This window comes from Alexandromys fortis, unplaced genomic scaffold, assembly GCF_014885135.2.
Source record: "Alexandromys fortis isolate MF-2015 unplaced genomic scaffold, M_Fortis_MF-2015_v1.1 scaffold_143, whole genome shotgun sequence".
Taxonomy (NCBI): Eukaryota; Metazoa; Chordata; class Mammalia; order Rodentia; family Cricetidae; genus Alexandromys; species Alexandromys fortis.
In genome coordinates this window covers 4239637-4257029 of record NW_026068044.1, presented here as the reverse complement: position 1 = coordinate 4257029, position 17393 = coordinate 4239637, and the positions used below count along the sequence as shown (strand labels likewise).

The window sequence follows — 17393 nt, the reverse complement described above, 5'->3', positions numbered from 1 at the left end:
GCCAAGCCTTGTCTATTAGTTCTATGGAGAAGGGAAGTAGGAACTTCTTTTGTTAATGAAAATTGGTTCTTGTTTTTAAGGCTCAGTAGAAGACAGGCGTTGAACTAGTGCTGGGCATAAGCAAAATCTGTCAGTGTGCAGGCACGCCTGGCAGATGCCTTCTCCAGCTTACGCATGAGAAGGGTGTGTGACTTAACCAGTGTGCCACAGGAGGGGGAAAAGAGTTAGTATTAGAAACAGGACTGGGGGTTATTCCTCAATAGTACTGGGTCTCAGATCAATAGTTTATAAGCTTGGATGTAATAAACCAGAAATCCAAGGGGCCTTCTAGCTTTCTTTGTCGTCGTCTTCTTCTTCTTCTTCTTCTTCTTCTTCTTCTTCTTCTTCTTCTTCTTCTTCTTCTTCTTCTTCTTCTTCTTCTTCTTCTTCTTCTTCTTCCTCCTCCTCCTCCTCCTCCTCCTCCTCCTCCTCCTCCCCTCCCTCCGTCCCTCCGTCCCTCCGTCCCTCCGTCCCTCCGTCCCTCCGTCCCTCCGTCCCTCCGTCCCTCCGTCCCTCCGTCCCTCCCTCCCTCCCTCCCTCCCTCCCTCCCTTCCTTCCTTCCTTCCTTCCTTCCTTCCTTCCTTCCTTCCTTCCTTCCTTCCTTCCTTCCTTCCTTCCTTCCTGTATCTGTTGTTAACCCCAAGACATCTCAACTGTTCTGAATTGGGAGATTAGAGGCACCTGCGGGAGGACACGGTTCTTCTGTGTGGGGACCTGCTTCAAAGAGTCTTCAGTGTCTACTGGTTAAAAATAATTTGCTTGGCTTCAGGAAGATAGTTGTGAAATGTTCTGGCAGGACTTTATGTAATGGCTTGACCAGGGTTAGCCCATTCCAAAAGATGCTGAAAATAAGATCCCTGAATCATCTTCTGAAATAGAGAGTTCTCTGTTGACTTGATTCTGAATGTTCTTTCCTACAATGGCTTCCAAAGGGAGTCACCTCCTGGGTGTCCTTGGCGCTTTCCTTCAGTAAGAGCTTGAGAACATTGGTTCTCTTTCCTGCCATTCCTTTGTACTCTCTTCTGTTCTCCTCTCCCCCCTCCCTCCCTCCTCTCCCTCCCCTCCTCTCCCTCCCCTCCTTTCCCTCCCCTCCCCACTCCTCTCATCTTCTCTTATCTCCATTTCTCCTTTTCTTTGTCTTCATTTCTTTCTGCTGTCTTTGTCTCTCTTTCCCTTGCCCTCCGTCTATTTTCAATTCCATTTCTTGCTAGCTCTCTGCTTCTCTACTCTTTGGGAAGGTGCCCAGGGCTCAATATCTGCTTAACTCGAGTTAAACTTGACTTTTATTATGTCACTGGGGCTAATTTTGCTGGTAGTTAGGAACAGAATCTCTTCGGTCTGCCAAATCTCACTCCTAGGATTTTCTTGAACCTCACAATTAGTTAATAAAAAAATGCTGTACTGCAGAAAGCACAAACCTCCTGATTCCGACAGTACCGTTGACTTCCCACCTCCCTTGCATCTTCCATCTTCCTCCTGTAGGTTGCTTCCAGGCGCACAAGCATATGCATGCACTAATAATTAATGATACGTAAAATTTTATTAAACAACAGAATCAACAAATGCACCTAGGGCTTTCTCCAAGCACGCCCTTACCTTCACTTGTACAAGAAATGACACTGTCACTAACAAGGCATGAGAGGTGTCCAGTGTGTGGACAGGTAGCAACACCGTCATGAAGAGACTTTGATGAACAGCTAATCCCCACCGTGCCTTACCCCATACACTGATTCCACACTCCCAAAACATTACAGATAAAGGCAGAGTCTGTGAGAGCTCGAAGACCAGGTGTACTCAAGTACAAACAAGCCCAGGGGAGATAAAATCCAGTTCTTGGTCCAGGCTCACCTCTGCCCCAGCCTGCTTGACCCTGAGCAAAGCTAAGGCAAGAGGATTGCTAAGAGCTTAAGACTAGCCTGGGATGGGCTGTATAGTAAGTTCCATGCCAGTCTAAACTATAGAGTCAGACTGCTGAGATGAGGGGGGGAGGGAAGGAGAGAGAGAATGAAGGGAGGGAGGGAGGGAAAGAGGAAGAGGGAGAGGGAGAGAGGGAGAGAGAGAAGCAGAGAGAAACAGAGAAAAACAGAAACAGAGAGAAACAGAGAGGGGGGGAAGAGAGGAAGAAGGGGAGGAGGAGAAGAATGGCAAGGAGGGGAAGCAGGACCTGGAGAGGGCGCTCATAGTGGAAGGAAGACAAAAAGAAAAAGTTTCCAGGTGTGGTGGCACATCTGTAATTCCAGCTTTTAGGTCACAGGAGCGGGGAAGCCGGAGTCTGTTGAGTCTAAGACCAGCCTGGGGTTTGTCAAGAGCCACAAGGAGGAAGAGGAGGAAGAAGAGGAAGAATTTTAGGTGGTGGAGAGAAAAATAGAAGAAGAATCAAACCCTGACTGAGATCAGTTCAGGAGAATGAGTGGAAAGGTCAACTGTTCCGTGAGGCAACGGTGAATGGTGGCCATTTTCCTGTGCCGTTGGCGTTCCCACTCTCCCGGGGCACAGATGGGGCAGCGAGGGGGATTTGTGGACTGCAGTGAAGGCTGTCTCCTCCAGCGGTGGCTCCAAGGGACCTCCCATGTCCCCTGGCCCAGGCAGGGGACATGTCACTAAGAGGCTTTGGTGAACAGCTAGTCAGTCACCTTTCTAAGCCATCTCAAGAACTGAAAATGTCCATTCCGGTAAAAAACAAAAAACAAAACACCCCAGTCTCTGTCCTCTGGCTTCCCCTGCTGTGTGATTCTTACAACCTAGGTCTCACTTCCGTCACTGCAGTGTGTTCAGCCCCCATTCATGCTTATTCTAGGGCCTTTAAAAAGCGCAAACACTTCTGTTTGAAGGAACTTCAGACTCAAGAAAAGTTAGAGAACAATATGGAATTCCAGATTTCTATAAGACAGAATAATTCATGTTTAGTTTTCTGTTTTACATATGACATTTAATGCTATACATATACATATATTACACAAACATATGAGTATGTGTCTGTTCATGTGTCCTTAACCATTTAGTAGTAAATAATAGCCATAATATCCTCCCCACCTAAATATTTTAATATTTTTTACTTACTTAATTAGTTTCAGGGTCTCATGTAGTGCAGGCTGCCCTTGAGCTGGCTACATAGTTGAGGCTGCCTCAAACTTCTGATCCTTTTCTCTCCAGCTGCCAAGTACAGGATTATAGATCTGTGCCACCACACCTGAGTATACATACAATTTTTAAAGCATACAATTAATGTCAAAGGAATAAATCTATGGATCTTATCAAAATTCAGGTTCATCTCACTATAAGTAAAATCTTTCCATAAATTAACCTTTTTTTTTTTCTTGTTCAAGATCAACTCAAGGATCCCGTGTGGTCTTCTGTCTTGGGCTCAGTCTCTAGGTCTCACCTCTACCACCGCCACCCCAGGCAGGCCTTCTTCCTTCTGTTTGTACTTACACAATGCAAACATATTCTATCCAACCAAAATTAAAGGATTCATTGTGGATGTTGTATTAGTTAGGGTTGTCTAGAGAAACAGACCTGGTAGAATGAATCTCTATATAAAAAATGGGATTTATTAGAGCGGCTCCCAGGCTATATTTCAACTGTTCCAACAATGGCTGTCTCCTGATGGTAAAGTTTAAGAACATAGTAGTTGTTCAGTCTGCAAGGTAGATGTCTCGGGCTGGTCTCAAGCACAGGCCGGAATCCTGACTATGAAGGCGCTAACACCAGCGCAGGATAAACTTGTCAGGGAGAGCGAGAGCAAGCAGGCCAAGAGCGAGTGCTTCCTTCTTCCATGTCCTTTATATAGTATAGGCTGTCAGCACCAGGTATGGCCAGACTTAAGGTAGCTCTTCCCATACCGAAAGCCCTCACAGGTGTGCCCAGACACTTGGGTTTTAGTTAATTGCAGACATGGTCAAGTTGGCAGTCAAGATGAGCCCCCTCAGATGCGGACATGTCCTTTTGCTGGTACTTCCCTGGTGGCCGCCTTATTTCTGTATTCCTAAGGATTCAAGCCTGGCCACACGGCAAGTACTTCCTTTGTACTGCTAATGAGTCCATTTGCTTCTATTCCACACGTGTGAATGATGTTTTGACTGCATGCCATGGAATTTGCACAGTGTTCTGCCTGATGCCCAGGAAGTTCAAGCGAGCCTTGGATGCCCTGGAACTGGAGTTAACAGAGAGTTGTCAGCTGTCACGTGGCTTCCCGGGGACTGAATCCCCGTCCTTGGCAAACAGCAAGTGCTTTTAACCACTGAGCCTTCTTTTTAGTCTTGCAACTGCTTCTGTGTGTTATTTTGAGTAACTAAAGGGACCAAACAGCAGGGAGTCACCTCAGTTTGCTCCTGACAACTGCACACTAGCGGGGTGTTCCCAGTTTGACCTTTTATTTTCTGTTTCATGTATGCTACAGGCTCACCGCTGATCAATTGTATCACCTCATTCACAAAAGTTTCAATGGGCTGCAGCACAGACACGCATTTTTCTGGATGATTAGAAATAATTATTATTTATGAACAGACATGATGGATAGATGGGTGGATGGGGGTTCAGTATGGTATTCTTACAAATTTATAAAAGGTTAAACATTATGATTACTACAATAATGTCAAATAAGACTTAAATTTTCACTCACGCTGAATGCCTAAACACTCTATTTTTATTTTTTCTGTTTTCTTTCCGTCCTTGACCCATGTGAATACAGTTTTTATATAATTTCAATCCTTTTCATCGATGATCTTGAAGTATGGAGTGCCTTCATCACATTCTGTCAGCTAACGTGCAGTCATTAAAACTCAAGTGACTCTCAGGGCAGTGATGTCCATGGTGATAACAGTGACAGCTGTCACTCACAGATCCTTAATGCAGGGCCTGCAGCATGCATTGCTTTTCTTTATGATTTTCACTTATCTGTCTTTATTTTTAGTGTGTGCGTGCGTGCACACACACATGCGTGTGCGCGCGCACACACACACACACACTCAAATGTGCCTTAGTTCCTGTTTGAAGGATGGAGAGCAACTTGCAGAAATCAGTCCTCCCCCTCTACTCTCTGGATTCTGGGGATCCACTCAGGTAGTCGGATTTCGTGATGTGGCGGCGGGTCCTTTTGCCCACTGAGCCATTGTGCTGGCCTCGAATATTCTATTTGTAATTTCTTTCTTTGTTTTTTTTTTTTTCGTTTATTTTTAGTTGTTGAAAAAATTTCTGCCTCCTCCCGTTTCCCATTTCCCTCCCCCTCCTCGCACACATCGCCCCCTTCCCCCCACTCCCCTCCCCCTCTCCCCACTCCTCTCCCCCTCCCCCCACTCCATTCCCCCTCCCTCTGGAGACTGAAGAGCAGCCAGATTCCCTGCCCTGCAGGAAGTCCAAGGTCCTCCCACTTCTATCCAGGTCCAGGAAGGTGAGCATCCAAACAGGCTAGGCTCCCACAACGCCAGTTCATGCATTAGGATCGAAACCTAGTGCCATTGTCTGTCCTGTCCACCCTCGTCCCGCAAGGAAAAACGCAACACCTGGAGCTCTTCTTGCAGCAGTTTTCAGGACTTTATTCACAATAATCTTTCTCTCTTTCCCTCTCTTTACCCTCCCTCTTTTCTCTCCTTGCAAACCTCTCTCAGCCCTTAAGTAGGCATGGGCTGCCAACCATGAACTGCCAGGTGGGCACTGCCCATAGGTTCACGCATATGCAGGCAGCTGATAATCATTGCGTGATCATAGCATAGGTCAGGCCTTAGCCCTCTCAGGAGTTGATTATACATCTCCATCAGGTGTGACACCACGCAGCTCGCTACAATTGTCCTTGGCTTCTCATCAGCCTTCATTGTCCACCATGTTCAGAGAGTCCGGTCTCATCCCATGCTTATTCAGTCCCAGTCCTGCTGGCCTTGGTGAGCTCCCAATAGATCAGTTCCACTGTCACAGCGGGTGGGTGCACCCCTCGCGGTCCTGACTTCCTTGCTCATGTTCTCCCTCCTTCTGCTTCCTCATTTGGACCTTAGGAGCTCAGTCCGGTGCTCCAATGTGGGTCTCTGTCTCTATCTCCTCCCATCGCCAGCTGAGTCAACATGTCATAAAATATGACCTTTATTGACAAGAAACATTGTTTTCATAATGTTCTATTTGTTTATCTGTATGAAATTACAAAATACTCTTTATTCAAGAACTTACATAAATTTACTAAACAGTTAATACTATCTGTAACTATTCTGAACTCTAACCCGTCTAAAATCCCTTAGTAATTGGTTAGTATTTCTTTTTATTTCCTTTCATTGAAAATAGATTCTTTTTGGTTGTTGTTTTTTTTTAATTTTAATTCTTTTTTTTATTCTTAAAAAAATAATCCAAATTCCCACTCCCGCCCCTCCTCCCACTCTCCTCCCTCTCCACAGACCCTCCCACCCCACCCCTCCAATCCTAAGAGAGGGCCATGCACCCCACCCTGTGGAAAGTCCAAGGCCCTCCCTACTACGTCTAGGTTGAGCAAGGGTTCTATTTGTAATTTCTAAAACAGACTAGGCACAATAAAGTGATAGCATGCCTAAAGTCACCTGGTAGAGGACCGGCACCCTCTACCCAGTTAGCAACCAGTGCTCTCCAGGTCAGGAAGTACCCATGCCCCAGAGTCCACCTGCCTCTCCTTGTTCAAATCCCCTAGCAACCCCAAATTATTATTATTTATAACCATGTTATTTTTATATCCCTCTGAGGAGGAAACCGAGAGTCGAAGTGCAAAGTAATTGAACTAAATTTACCAACTAGAAAGCGGGAAGGCAAGGGACCCGGTCCAGGGTCTCTGATTTTCAAAGCTAACACCTTAATATATTTATTAAATTTAATCTCATGGGGGGGGGAGGTATATGTGTGTTCATATTGGTGTGGGTGTTCCTATTGCACGAGGTGTGTGTATCTGTGCATGTCTGTGTGTGTGTAGGCCAGAGGTCACGTTGGATATCTTCCTGGATAGTTGTCTTTTTTATTGAGACATGGTCTCTCACTGAACCTGGAGCTCACTCCATCAATTAGACTAGCTGGCAGGGGGCGGGGGGGGGGAGCATTCAGGATGCTTTATCTCTGCCTCCCTAATGCCTGGGTCACATCTGTGCACCATCATCACAGCTGGATTTATCCAGTGTATTGGGAATCCTAACTTAGCACATCACGCTTGTGCAGTAAGGACTTTACCAGCTGATTTGGTTCCTCAACCTTTGAAGCTAGAAGGGAACCCTTAGTCTCTAAGCCTCCGGTCCTATGCTCTCCCTTGGTGCTCCTGCAGACAGAAGCACTTTCTCTGTGGCTGCCACACAGACCAAATTGAAGAGCTTGGAGAGTCTCAGAAAGAGATTCCAACTTGGAATTTATCAAGCGTATGAACAAAATACACCATGAATATTGTAAACTTCCTATTCAGAATGGTCTACGTCTCAGAGGGACCATATAACTGACTTCCATCTCTCTGCTTTTTAACAGAAAAAAAAATGTATCTTTTAAGCCATCCATCAATTTACATCCTAAAGCGGCACACCAATTCCTAACGTCTTAAAAGGAGACTTGGTCTTTAGCAAAGCTCTGTCCTTGGTCTAAGGGGTTTTCAAGAGTCTCATTGCTCTTAAACTCATGACCTTGCTTTCCAAAATAAACCTGATATGCAAAATGTTGATTCGGTATCTGATTACTCTCCCGACCGGTAATCAAAATGTCTCTCCAAATTTATTTATTTATTTTATGGACGTATTTTGCAATGCTGTGCATCAAACCCGAGGCCTTGGGGATGGCAGGCAAGCCCTCTGTCATCCTGATTCAGCCCCAGCCCAGAGCTTGGTGCTGTCAATCAGAGGATGTGCTCTGCTGGATCAGGCCCAGAGAAGTCCTTCCCTGTTTGCTCCCTGCACAGACGGTAAACAGGAAGATGCAGGCAAAGGAAGCCTGGACCATGGTCAGTCCAGCAGAGGAGGGGCTTCCTGGGAGGAAGTTCCTGGATCATGAAATGGCTCTCTTTCTGGAAGGAACGTTTTCTCAAAGGTAAATGGAGTTGGGGAAGATTTCATAAAAGGCTGGCCAGTAAAAATGAAGACTTGTGTTTTCCAAGAGTTGCATCAGCCCTGGTGACTTCTGGGTCTCCCTATGACAGGCTGGTGTTACAGGATGTTTGATTCCAGAGGGACAAGCTTGCCTTACAGAGGCTTCTCTGGCATTGTCTAGAATGCCAGACTTCACACCCTGAGCAAACTGGGGCTTAATATTATGATTACTTTTTTTTTCTGTCTAGCTGGGTCCCTTAGCAATATTCTGGGTGGATAAAGTTTTAGCTCTTGCCTAAAAATGCCCTTGTCTGGTGGAGGACACTGGTGGGGAGCTGGAGATGCTCATACACTTCTTCTTCCTCTACTTCTTCACCACTGGGATTTGGACTGGGTAATTCTTTGCAGTGGGACGGGCTAGCCTGAGCTCAGGGTTAGCAGCTGCTTAATGATTAGAAAGACAGGAGCACCCATCACAGGGAGTGGTCAAACACACCTGTAGACATCGCTAAATGTCCCCTGGTAGGCAAAACCGGCTCAGTTGATGCACGGCACTATGGTGATGGTGGTGAGTGATACAAAGGCGAATCCAGGATGCTTCTGGAAATAAGAAGCGATACCCAGACTCTCCTGGAGGAGGGCAGGTGCTGTAGGAGGCTTCCCAAAGGACTTTGTTTTTATGGAAGCAGGTGTGGCAATAGCCAAGTGGAGCAGGAACAAGTAGAGAGGAGACATTTGCTGTATCAGTACTGCTGGCATGTGTGTGTATGTGTGTGTGTGTGTGTGTGTGTGTGAGAGAGAGAGTGTGGGTGTGTGAGAGAGTGTGTGTGTTTGCGAGTGTGTGTGCGAGAGTTTGTGTGTGTGTGTGTCTGAGAGAGTGGGTGTGGGTGTGTGGGTGTGTGTGAGAGAGAGTGTGGATGTGGCTGTGGGTGTGTGTTTGCGTGTGTGTGAGAGAGTGTGTCTTTGTGTGTGAGAGAGTGTGTGTTTGCGTGTGTGTATGTGTGTATGAGAGAGAGAGAGAGAGAGAGAGAGAGAGAGAGAGAGAGAGAGAGAGAGAGAGAAAGGCAAGCACGCTTTTTGTTTGTGCCTAACTTCAGTGTCTAAGGTTTAAGCTCGCTGAAGTCGGGTCTCTTCCTCCTTGGTGTGAGGTCTATAGGCCAGCCCTGCAAGTCTGAGAGAACATCACACGGCATGCACAGAAATGTCAGGCATAGCCGGGCATACTGAATCCACTATCCATAGACACTGAACAAAGGATGCACGGCAATGCTTTGCAGCTGTGGCTGTCGCTGACCTTGAAGACAGTGTGGAGTTTACAAATGAGGACGACACAGACAGCCAGTGCACGGAGAACCCTCCGAGTGACTCTCGGGGCATGCGCGTGGGTGTGGCTTCTGGCCTCCTTATGTTTCCTTATGCACATGTATTCCAGTCTGATTCTGTGTGTGTGTGCAATGTGTGTGTGTCATGCATGGGTTCATAGACATGGGTGTCAGTGCATGCGGAGGCCAGAGGACAGTGTTGGATCTCTCCCTCTATAGCGCAACACCTTAAAAATGTTTGATTAATTTAGGGTGTGTGCATGCATGCATGCGTGTGTGTGTGTGAGTGCAGACATGCATGGCCACACAGTATAGAGCCATATTTGGTGGTTAGTTCTGGTCTTCCACCTTGAGGCGGCTTCTCTTTCAGGTGGTGGACTCCCCCCTCTGTGCTGCCGTTTCCTTCCTACAGATGTGCACCATGGCTTCCTTTCCATGGTCCCCAGGAATCTAATTCAGGGTGTGAGGCCTGCAGGGCTAACACCTTTATCTGACAAGCCATTTCCCTAGGCCTCCACTTTATTTTGGGGGGGCAGGAGTTCTCACTGACCCTGGAGCTCATAATCTTGGCTCTACTGCCTCCAGAACTGGGGTAACAGATGCAGGCCTCTGCACCTGGCTTTTTTGTGGGTAACAGAGATCTGAACTGGGATCTAATGGCTCACGTGGGAGCCACCTTATTGACTGAGCCACTGCTCAGCCCTCAATCTGCTCCTTTACAAAACAAAACAAAACAAACAAAATTCAATCCATCTAATTCCAGTGGTGTGTTTTGGGTGAAGTTTGTTTCCCTGTGGTCCACACTGGAAGCTTGGGTCCCCAAAGGGAAGTTCTGGGAAGCATCGTGGAACAGCTAAGATGTGGAGCTACTAAAGGCCCTGAGGTCGATGGCGTCGCTGCCCCAGTGGGATGGACTGAGGTAGCCGGAAGTCATGAGAACCCCAGCATCTCATTTCCTGCCTCTCCACTTAGGTTCTGGGAGTCTAACTCAGACTTGCTAGGCAAGGGTTAAGTTGGCACTTGGATGAGGTCTCTCTGATCCCCAAACAATGTTTTTGTTTGTTCGGTTGGTTTCTTTGGAGGTGGGTGCAGGACTTCTCTGTGTAGCTCTGGCTATCCTGGAACTCACTCTGTAGACCAGGCTGGCCTCGAACTCACAGAGATCACCTGTCTCTGCCTACCAAGTGCTGGGATTAAAGGTGTGTGCTACTATACCTGGCTTAAACAATGGTTTTTAGTAGATGTTTTGTTATTTTGGATTTGAGAATAGCTTTAAACATGTATATGAACCTCTATTTTACACTCTCATCACTTTGGGTTAATTTTTACTTCAGATTAAAAAAACCAACAATGCTTGTTTTTCATGTTAGGACAGAATCAATTAGAAGGTTACCAAAATGTGGTTAAAATGCAGGGTGTGAGCAGTATGGTTCTTTGGCCTCCTTAGACTTTAAAGACAATCTCATTACAGAATGTCAGAACGAATTCGGCAGTTCCCTATAAGTCTCTGCAACCTGACAGTCACCCAGGGAGCCCTTCCAAAGTCTCTGTGGGCAAGCCACGTGTGTGGGCCCTGTGGAGAACCCCGAAACACCACCGTCCCTTACAGTTTATCACCCCCAAACCTGCGTCAAAGTCACTGTCCTAACATGCTGCCTGCTGTTGTGATAAATACATGATGGCCACAGGTCTCTTGTGGGATCGAGGCTTTGTTAGGCTTATCCATCTCCACAGCTTGCAGCATGAAGGGGAGTCAGAGCAGGAACCCAGGCAGGAGACACAGGACAACGCTGCTCACTGCAGTCCTCCCTAGGAATTCCTCAGCCAACTTTCCTATAGGACTCACTAGGACTCAACACCACTTTCCAAAGGTTGGCACTGCCCACAGCACGCTGGGCCCTCCCACGTCAACCATTCATCAAGACAGTGTCCCCCCCCCCCCCAGGCTTGCCAGTAGGTCAGTCTCAATTGAAGTCCCCTCTTCTCAGATACGAAAGCCTTATTGGGATTTTTCCTGCCTTTTTCCAGTCAAGCGTGAAGTGGTATTGAGGTTTGAGTGTGAAATTGCTCCCACAGGTTCACGTGTTTCACACTTGGTTCCCAGCTTGTGCCACTGTTTAGAGAGATGGCGGAAACTTTTGGATATTTTACCTAGTTGGCGAATGTCAGACCCCAAAGACAAGACTATAAACTTAGAGGGACAGCACCTCCTCTCTGATTCCAGCCCCCCGCATTCCAGCCCAGTGAGCTGGGCCCGCAAGCAAAGAGTCCCAGTGTCAAGAGTTCTTTCCACTCAGGAGCTAGAATAAAAATTAAAATGTAAACAGTTTGAGCATGAGTTTGCACATGTTATAATTCAGTATGTTTAATGAGGCATCTGAGCTGTGTTAAATATTTTTTTGCTTGTATATTTTTTCTTTTTTTTATTAAATTTTTTTAATTAAAAATTTCTGCCTCCTCCCCGCCTCCCTTTTCCCTCCCCCTCCCCCCACTCTCCATACCCCACTCCCCCCTCCCTCTCCAGTCCAAAGAGCAGTCAAGGTTCCCTGCCCTGCCAGCAGTACAAGGTCCTCCCTGCTCCATCCAGGTCTAGGAAGGTGAGCATCCAAACCAGCTAGGCTCCCACAAAGCCAGTACATGCAGTAGGGTCAAAACTCAGTGCCATTGTCCTTGGCTTCTCAGCAGCCCTCATTGTCCACCATATTCAGAGAGTCCGGTTTTATCCCATGCTTTTTCAGTCCCAGTCCAGCTGGCCTTGGTGATCTCCTAATAGGTCAGCCCCACCGTACTGCAGAAACTAAGAGACCATGGATGTGTTAAATATTTTTAACCTCCTCTAGAATCCTTTTGTTTTTAAATCAGGAAAGCAAAAATTGTATTAGCAGGAAGTGAATCCTGTCCAGGCCTCTTTAAACTAGTGCGTATTTCTTCAGCCTTCACGCACAGTTGTTTTTCCTTTGTCTACTACAGTAAGTAAATGATTGCTTCTTTGAGTTGTGTTTTTTCAAGTTTTAATTGTGTTTTGTTCTGTAAACTCTTGGATGGCATGAGAAATTGCTTTAAATAAAGTTTCATGTTTCTGTCTTGTTTAAAAAAAATCTCTTGCCAGATGGTGGTGGTGTACACCTGTAATTCCAGCCCTTGGGAGGCAGAGGCAGGTGGATCTCTGTGAGTTTGAGGCCATCCTGGTCTACAGAGTGAGCTCCAGGACGGACAGAGAAACCCTGTTTCCCAAAACAAAAAACAAACAATACCAACAAAGCAACAAAACAACCCTCTCCTCCATTGACTTCTTCTGTTAGGTGTCCGGGCACAGCAGGGAGGAAAGGAGCAATAGAAATGACTTTCACATTTTTCTCACCAGAAGTCTCACTTGCTGCGGGGATCAGATCCATGGAATAGGGAGAGGCTCTGGAAGTCACCACATACTTAATCGATGATGAAACCAAGACACAGGACATTGAGTGTTTAAACTGTGCACACTAAAGTTTTCTGTATTTTTTTTATACTTTCCTCTTCTTGGTTATATTGGTATGATGTGCGGGGTTATGGACTGGTTATGGTATTGCTCTGGGTGTAGCAGCAGAGCCAGTGATAATGATGGTCTTCTAGTCCCGCTTCACAGCGTTCAAAACAGGTAGCCACGTTCTTTCCCATTCCTGATCCTGTCTCTACAGGGCTAAACCTGGAGCCTTCTTATGGTTCCCTGCCTGGACTATGAAGGGGTTAACTGAGCCTGCATCCTCTTTTCCTCTGACTATCCACTTGACCCTGAACAGTGAGTTGATTCTGCATAATTAAGTTGACTTCCCTCTGTCTTTGTTCCTTGCGAAATAGCAAGAATTTAAATACCTGTTCTACACAGGTATATGCGCTGTGCACTGACTTTCACACGGTTAACATTCAGCGAAGACTGACTATGGGGAAATGCTCACAAATGCTGTTGGGGAAATAAATAGGCTATTCGTTACAAAGGAGAAAGTTGTTTCAAACCACCCTGGCTCCTGTTAGTCCTGAAGGCTAAGGTGCCTCAGTGAAGGGCCCCATGCTCCTGTAAAGGGAGAAGGAGAAGGAAAAGGAAAAGGAGGAAAAGGAGGAGGAGAAACATACTATTTTTAAACAGCAGCTCTGGGTGATTTTTATGAAATTTGCATGTATAAGATATGGCTCAACCCCAAATCTTAGGGTAAAAACAACCTAACCACACTATGGGATTTTCTCCTTCATCTAGTAGCCCAAACACTCAATCTCTCATACACAGAACTTCCCAAGTCTGAACCTCTGTCAAAGAATCTTGGGGCTTACTCAGTGCACGCAAACATCTGTGGTTGACCTATGCCATGCGGTGCCTGTTCTGGGTGGGGGCAGACACTTAGTGTAAGGGGAAAATGCTAAAAATACTCTATTTCTATGACTGGACGGGGCTAGCAAAGTGACGGCCTAGTTCTGAGAAGAGTCGGAGTGTTTGGTGATTGGCCCAGAAGTCCCAACGATATTGATATTGCAAAGCCAAGATGAGGCAGAAGTAACATCCCACTCCCCTGTTGCCCTGAGATAGCCCTCTCAGCAGGCACAGGGGTGGACGAGCAGGCTTCTGGCCAGCTTCCAAGCAGAATCCTCCAGAGCTCCTGGCCTGGTGGGCATCTGGGTAAGGTCAAGGTATATAGCAGCTCTTGCTGGCCTCGTTGGGACTCCTGGGCCAATCACCAAACACTCCGACTCTTCTCAGAACTAGGCCATCACTTTGCTAGCCCCGTCCAGTCATAGAGATAGAGTATTTTTAGCATTTTCCACTTACACTAAGTGTCTGTCCCCACCCAGAACAGGCACCACGTGGCATAGGTCAACCACAGATGTTTGCGTTGCTCACGGGCCCGAGCAGAGTGCTGAGCTCAGGCGATGGCCTCTTGGGAGACTTCTCCTCGGTTTACAGAAATCCATCTTCTCTTTGGGTCCTCATGTGACTTTGTCACTAAATACATTTGGATGGATCGATAAACTTCAGCCTGCGATACCAGCAATGAACTCTGCACACTTAGGGGAGAATTAGCTTTCGGGGGGTAGGTGTGGTGGGGGTTAGAGGAATGGTGGGGAGCCAGGGACGGGGACACTGTCGTCCCAAAACAATGAGTGTCTTGTGGTTGAAGTGTCTATCCTGTAGTGGATCAGAGGGACCGGACTCCCGCAGTTGCAACAGCGGTGAAGGAAACTGACCCGCCTCACTGAGTCTCCCTGGCAGGCAGAGTACAAGCCTCTGCCTGTGCTGGGGGCCGGGCGTCCAGGCTGCTTTTGTTATTTTTTTTTCTTTTTTTTTTTTTTGCCAGCACAGTTCATTGACAGTTGCATTGCACACAGTGACAACATCTGATGATCCTTGGCTCTGGAAACCCAACTCCGCCGATAGCGCCCAGGCAAGCCACAGCGGTCACTCTCTCTGGGATCAGTTCCCTCAGCCAGGGGGATCACTGTTGGCCCCGGTCAGCTGTAGTTTTCTACTTTTGTTTCTTTTTCTAGCTGCCTTGGTTAATCACCCTGCTCAAATGTGATACCCGGGGAAGAACCGAGAGGGAGTAAAGCTATACGAAACGGCCCTGTAACCCGTGCGCACGCACCGGGTCACTAAAACTTAAGCAGAACTGACAGTGACAGCTGCCTTGTGGCGCACGGAGGCAATCGAGCAGTTCTGTTTGGAAACCTCAGAGACGAGTGTATCATTACAGCCCGTCCACTCAGAGAGAAACCTCCTCCACACACCCTCGGGAACAGGCACAGCTTGCCCGCAGCCAGTCAGGATTCCACCTTGGTCATCAGCAAGGCCCGGCAAGACAAACCTTCTCCGTGCTCGGATCCCTTGGCTACACTCTGTATTCACACCGTCCCTTCCCACCACAGTCTGCCGTTTTGGAGCTCAGGCAGAACCAACTCCTCACCTTGAAGAAGGAAAGGAAGATCTAATGGGGGCCAAACACTCAAGGGCCAGCTCCAACGACAAGGACCCCAAGAGTCTTCTGCTGGGGAAGAGACAGAAGTTCTCTTCGTGGGATGACACCCTGCTCTTGGGGAAGGACCCACGGTCCCTGCTGAAGCGTGGCATGCGGCATGTCAGCTTCAGCTTGGTCACCAAAGGAATGACGGACGTTCCCGACTTTCTGTGGGGCTTGCTGGAAGTCCAGAAACTCAATCTGTCCCACAACCAGCTCCGAGTCCTCCCTCCTGAGGTGGGCAGGCTGACCCGGATTGTGGTCCTGAACTTGTGTGGGAATCACCTCAAGAGTCTCCCCAGAGAAGTCAGTCTCCTCCAGAACCTCAAGGTCTTATTCCTAAACATGAACTGCCTGGCAGAGGTGCCCGCCGAGCTCAGCCTGTGCAAGAACCTGGAAGTGCTGAGCATGTCACACAACTGCCTGTCCCAGCTCCCGGCCAGCTTTGCAGACCTCTCTAGACTGCGGAAGCTCAATCTCAGCAACAACTATTTTGCACACATCCCCATCTGCGTCTTCTCTCTGAAGGAGCTGGATTTCTTGCACGTGGGCTCCAACCGCCTGGAGAACATCGCGGAGAGCATCCAGTGCCTGGCTAGCTTGCAGATCTTCATTGCAGAGAGCAACAACATCCACTCCTTCCCCAGGTCACTCTGCCTAGTCACCAGCCTAGAGCTGCTGAACCTGAACAACAATGACATCCAGACCCTGCCAGATGAGCTCTACCTGCTTTGCAGACTGGGGAGGATTGCGTGGAATCCCATGGACAAAGGGTTGCACATTTCCCACAATCCCTTATCCAAGCCCCTGCCAGAGCTGGTGGAAGGGGGCCTGGAGATGCTCTACAGCTACTTGAAGGACAAGAAGCATAATTGATGTGGGCGGCGGATGCACGGACATCAGACACACGGACACCAGTCAGCTCACGTGGACTCCGTCAGCTGGGGTACTTCTCTTGTCTAAGCGGTTCAGTGTTAGTGTCTGTCGGTGTTGGGTTCCTATTTGCTAAGTTGCTGTGGAACAGCCGATCAGGTGAGATACTTGCTTTTAACTTTGTCTGTCTTTAGTAATGAATATGCTCACCTCACTTAAAGCATGGATGGGGGCAGGCTTTTGGGTTTTACCAAAAGAAAGAAATTTCTCTAACAGTGAGATTTAGCTCTTCGTAAAGTGAAGGATGGGGCAAACGCAAGATAATTCCAAGCTCAGATGCACGCTACTGTGTACCCTGAGCTAAGTATTGTACAAAGGATGGAAACCATGTAGCTTTGGGCAGTTTCCACTCCAACCAGTAACCTGCAGCAAAGGTGGCAACAGCAAGACAAGTTCCCATGCCAGCCTCAAGCAAGCTTCCCTCAAGACGACCAAAGGGCACGGTGGAGGTGGTTCTGTGCTGTCTGGGACCAAAAACAGGCAAAGCTGTCCCTTTGGGATTTGGGGAACGGATCATAGGAGCTTTTCCTTTAAGATGCCTACGGGATGTGTATCGGGCTCGTTGTGTGTGCTGGTGGCCATGGGGGATGTTATGATAGTTTTCAGATAATAAATGTGGACGGCTTCTATGTGGAGTGTTGGCATTCTTTCCCGGTCCGCTCCTGCCCACAGGTGCCCACATTGCACTTCTTTGCTGTGGATATCAGCCCACGGTCCATGAACCCCGTTCTACGTTCACTTCCTCTCTCAGAGATGAGGTGAACCGTAGGGGAAAACAGTCACAGCGAGGGAGTGAGGGGATGGTAAGGACAAGCCAACACCCAAAGTGATTACCCATTACCCATTTGGGAAAGATGAATATTTGCTGTTTGAGTTTCACATCAGGGCATGTTCAGGCTCCTCAAGCAAACGCCTCCAGAAAGGCCCTACACTGGTTGGTCCTTGTTCTGATTTTAAGAGGACACAGCTGTTAGCTAAATGGATGTAAGGGCAAGCAGTGACAGCAAGGCAGGGTCTCACTGTCATTGTGGCAGCCAGGCACCTCAAGAGGTCAGTATTTATTTAGGATTAAAGAGTTAAGACGGGTGGGCCAGAGAGATAGGTCAGCACTC

At 47.6% G+C, this 17393-nt stretch overlaps 1 protein-coding gene across 1 annotated transcript in view; it reads left to right on the top strand.

Moving 5' to 3' along the window:
* Positions 1-16860, top strand: part of Lrrc30 (leucine rich repeat containing 30) — a 31612-nt gene extending 14752 nt beyond the window's left edge. Inside the window, exon 2 of the mRNA XM_050166216.1 lies at positions 14882-16860. Coding sequence (XP_050022173.1) covers positions 15322-16224 — 903 coding nt within the window. The 5' untranslated portion in view covers positions 14882-15321 and the 3' untranslated portion in view covers positions 16225-16860. The remainder of the gene's footprint in view (positions 1-14881) is intronic.
* The last annotated feature ends 533 nt before the right edge of the window (positions 16861-17393 follow it).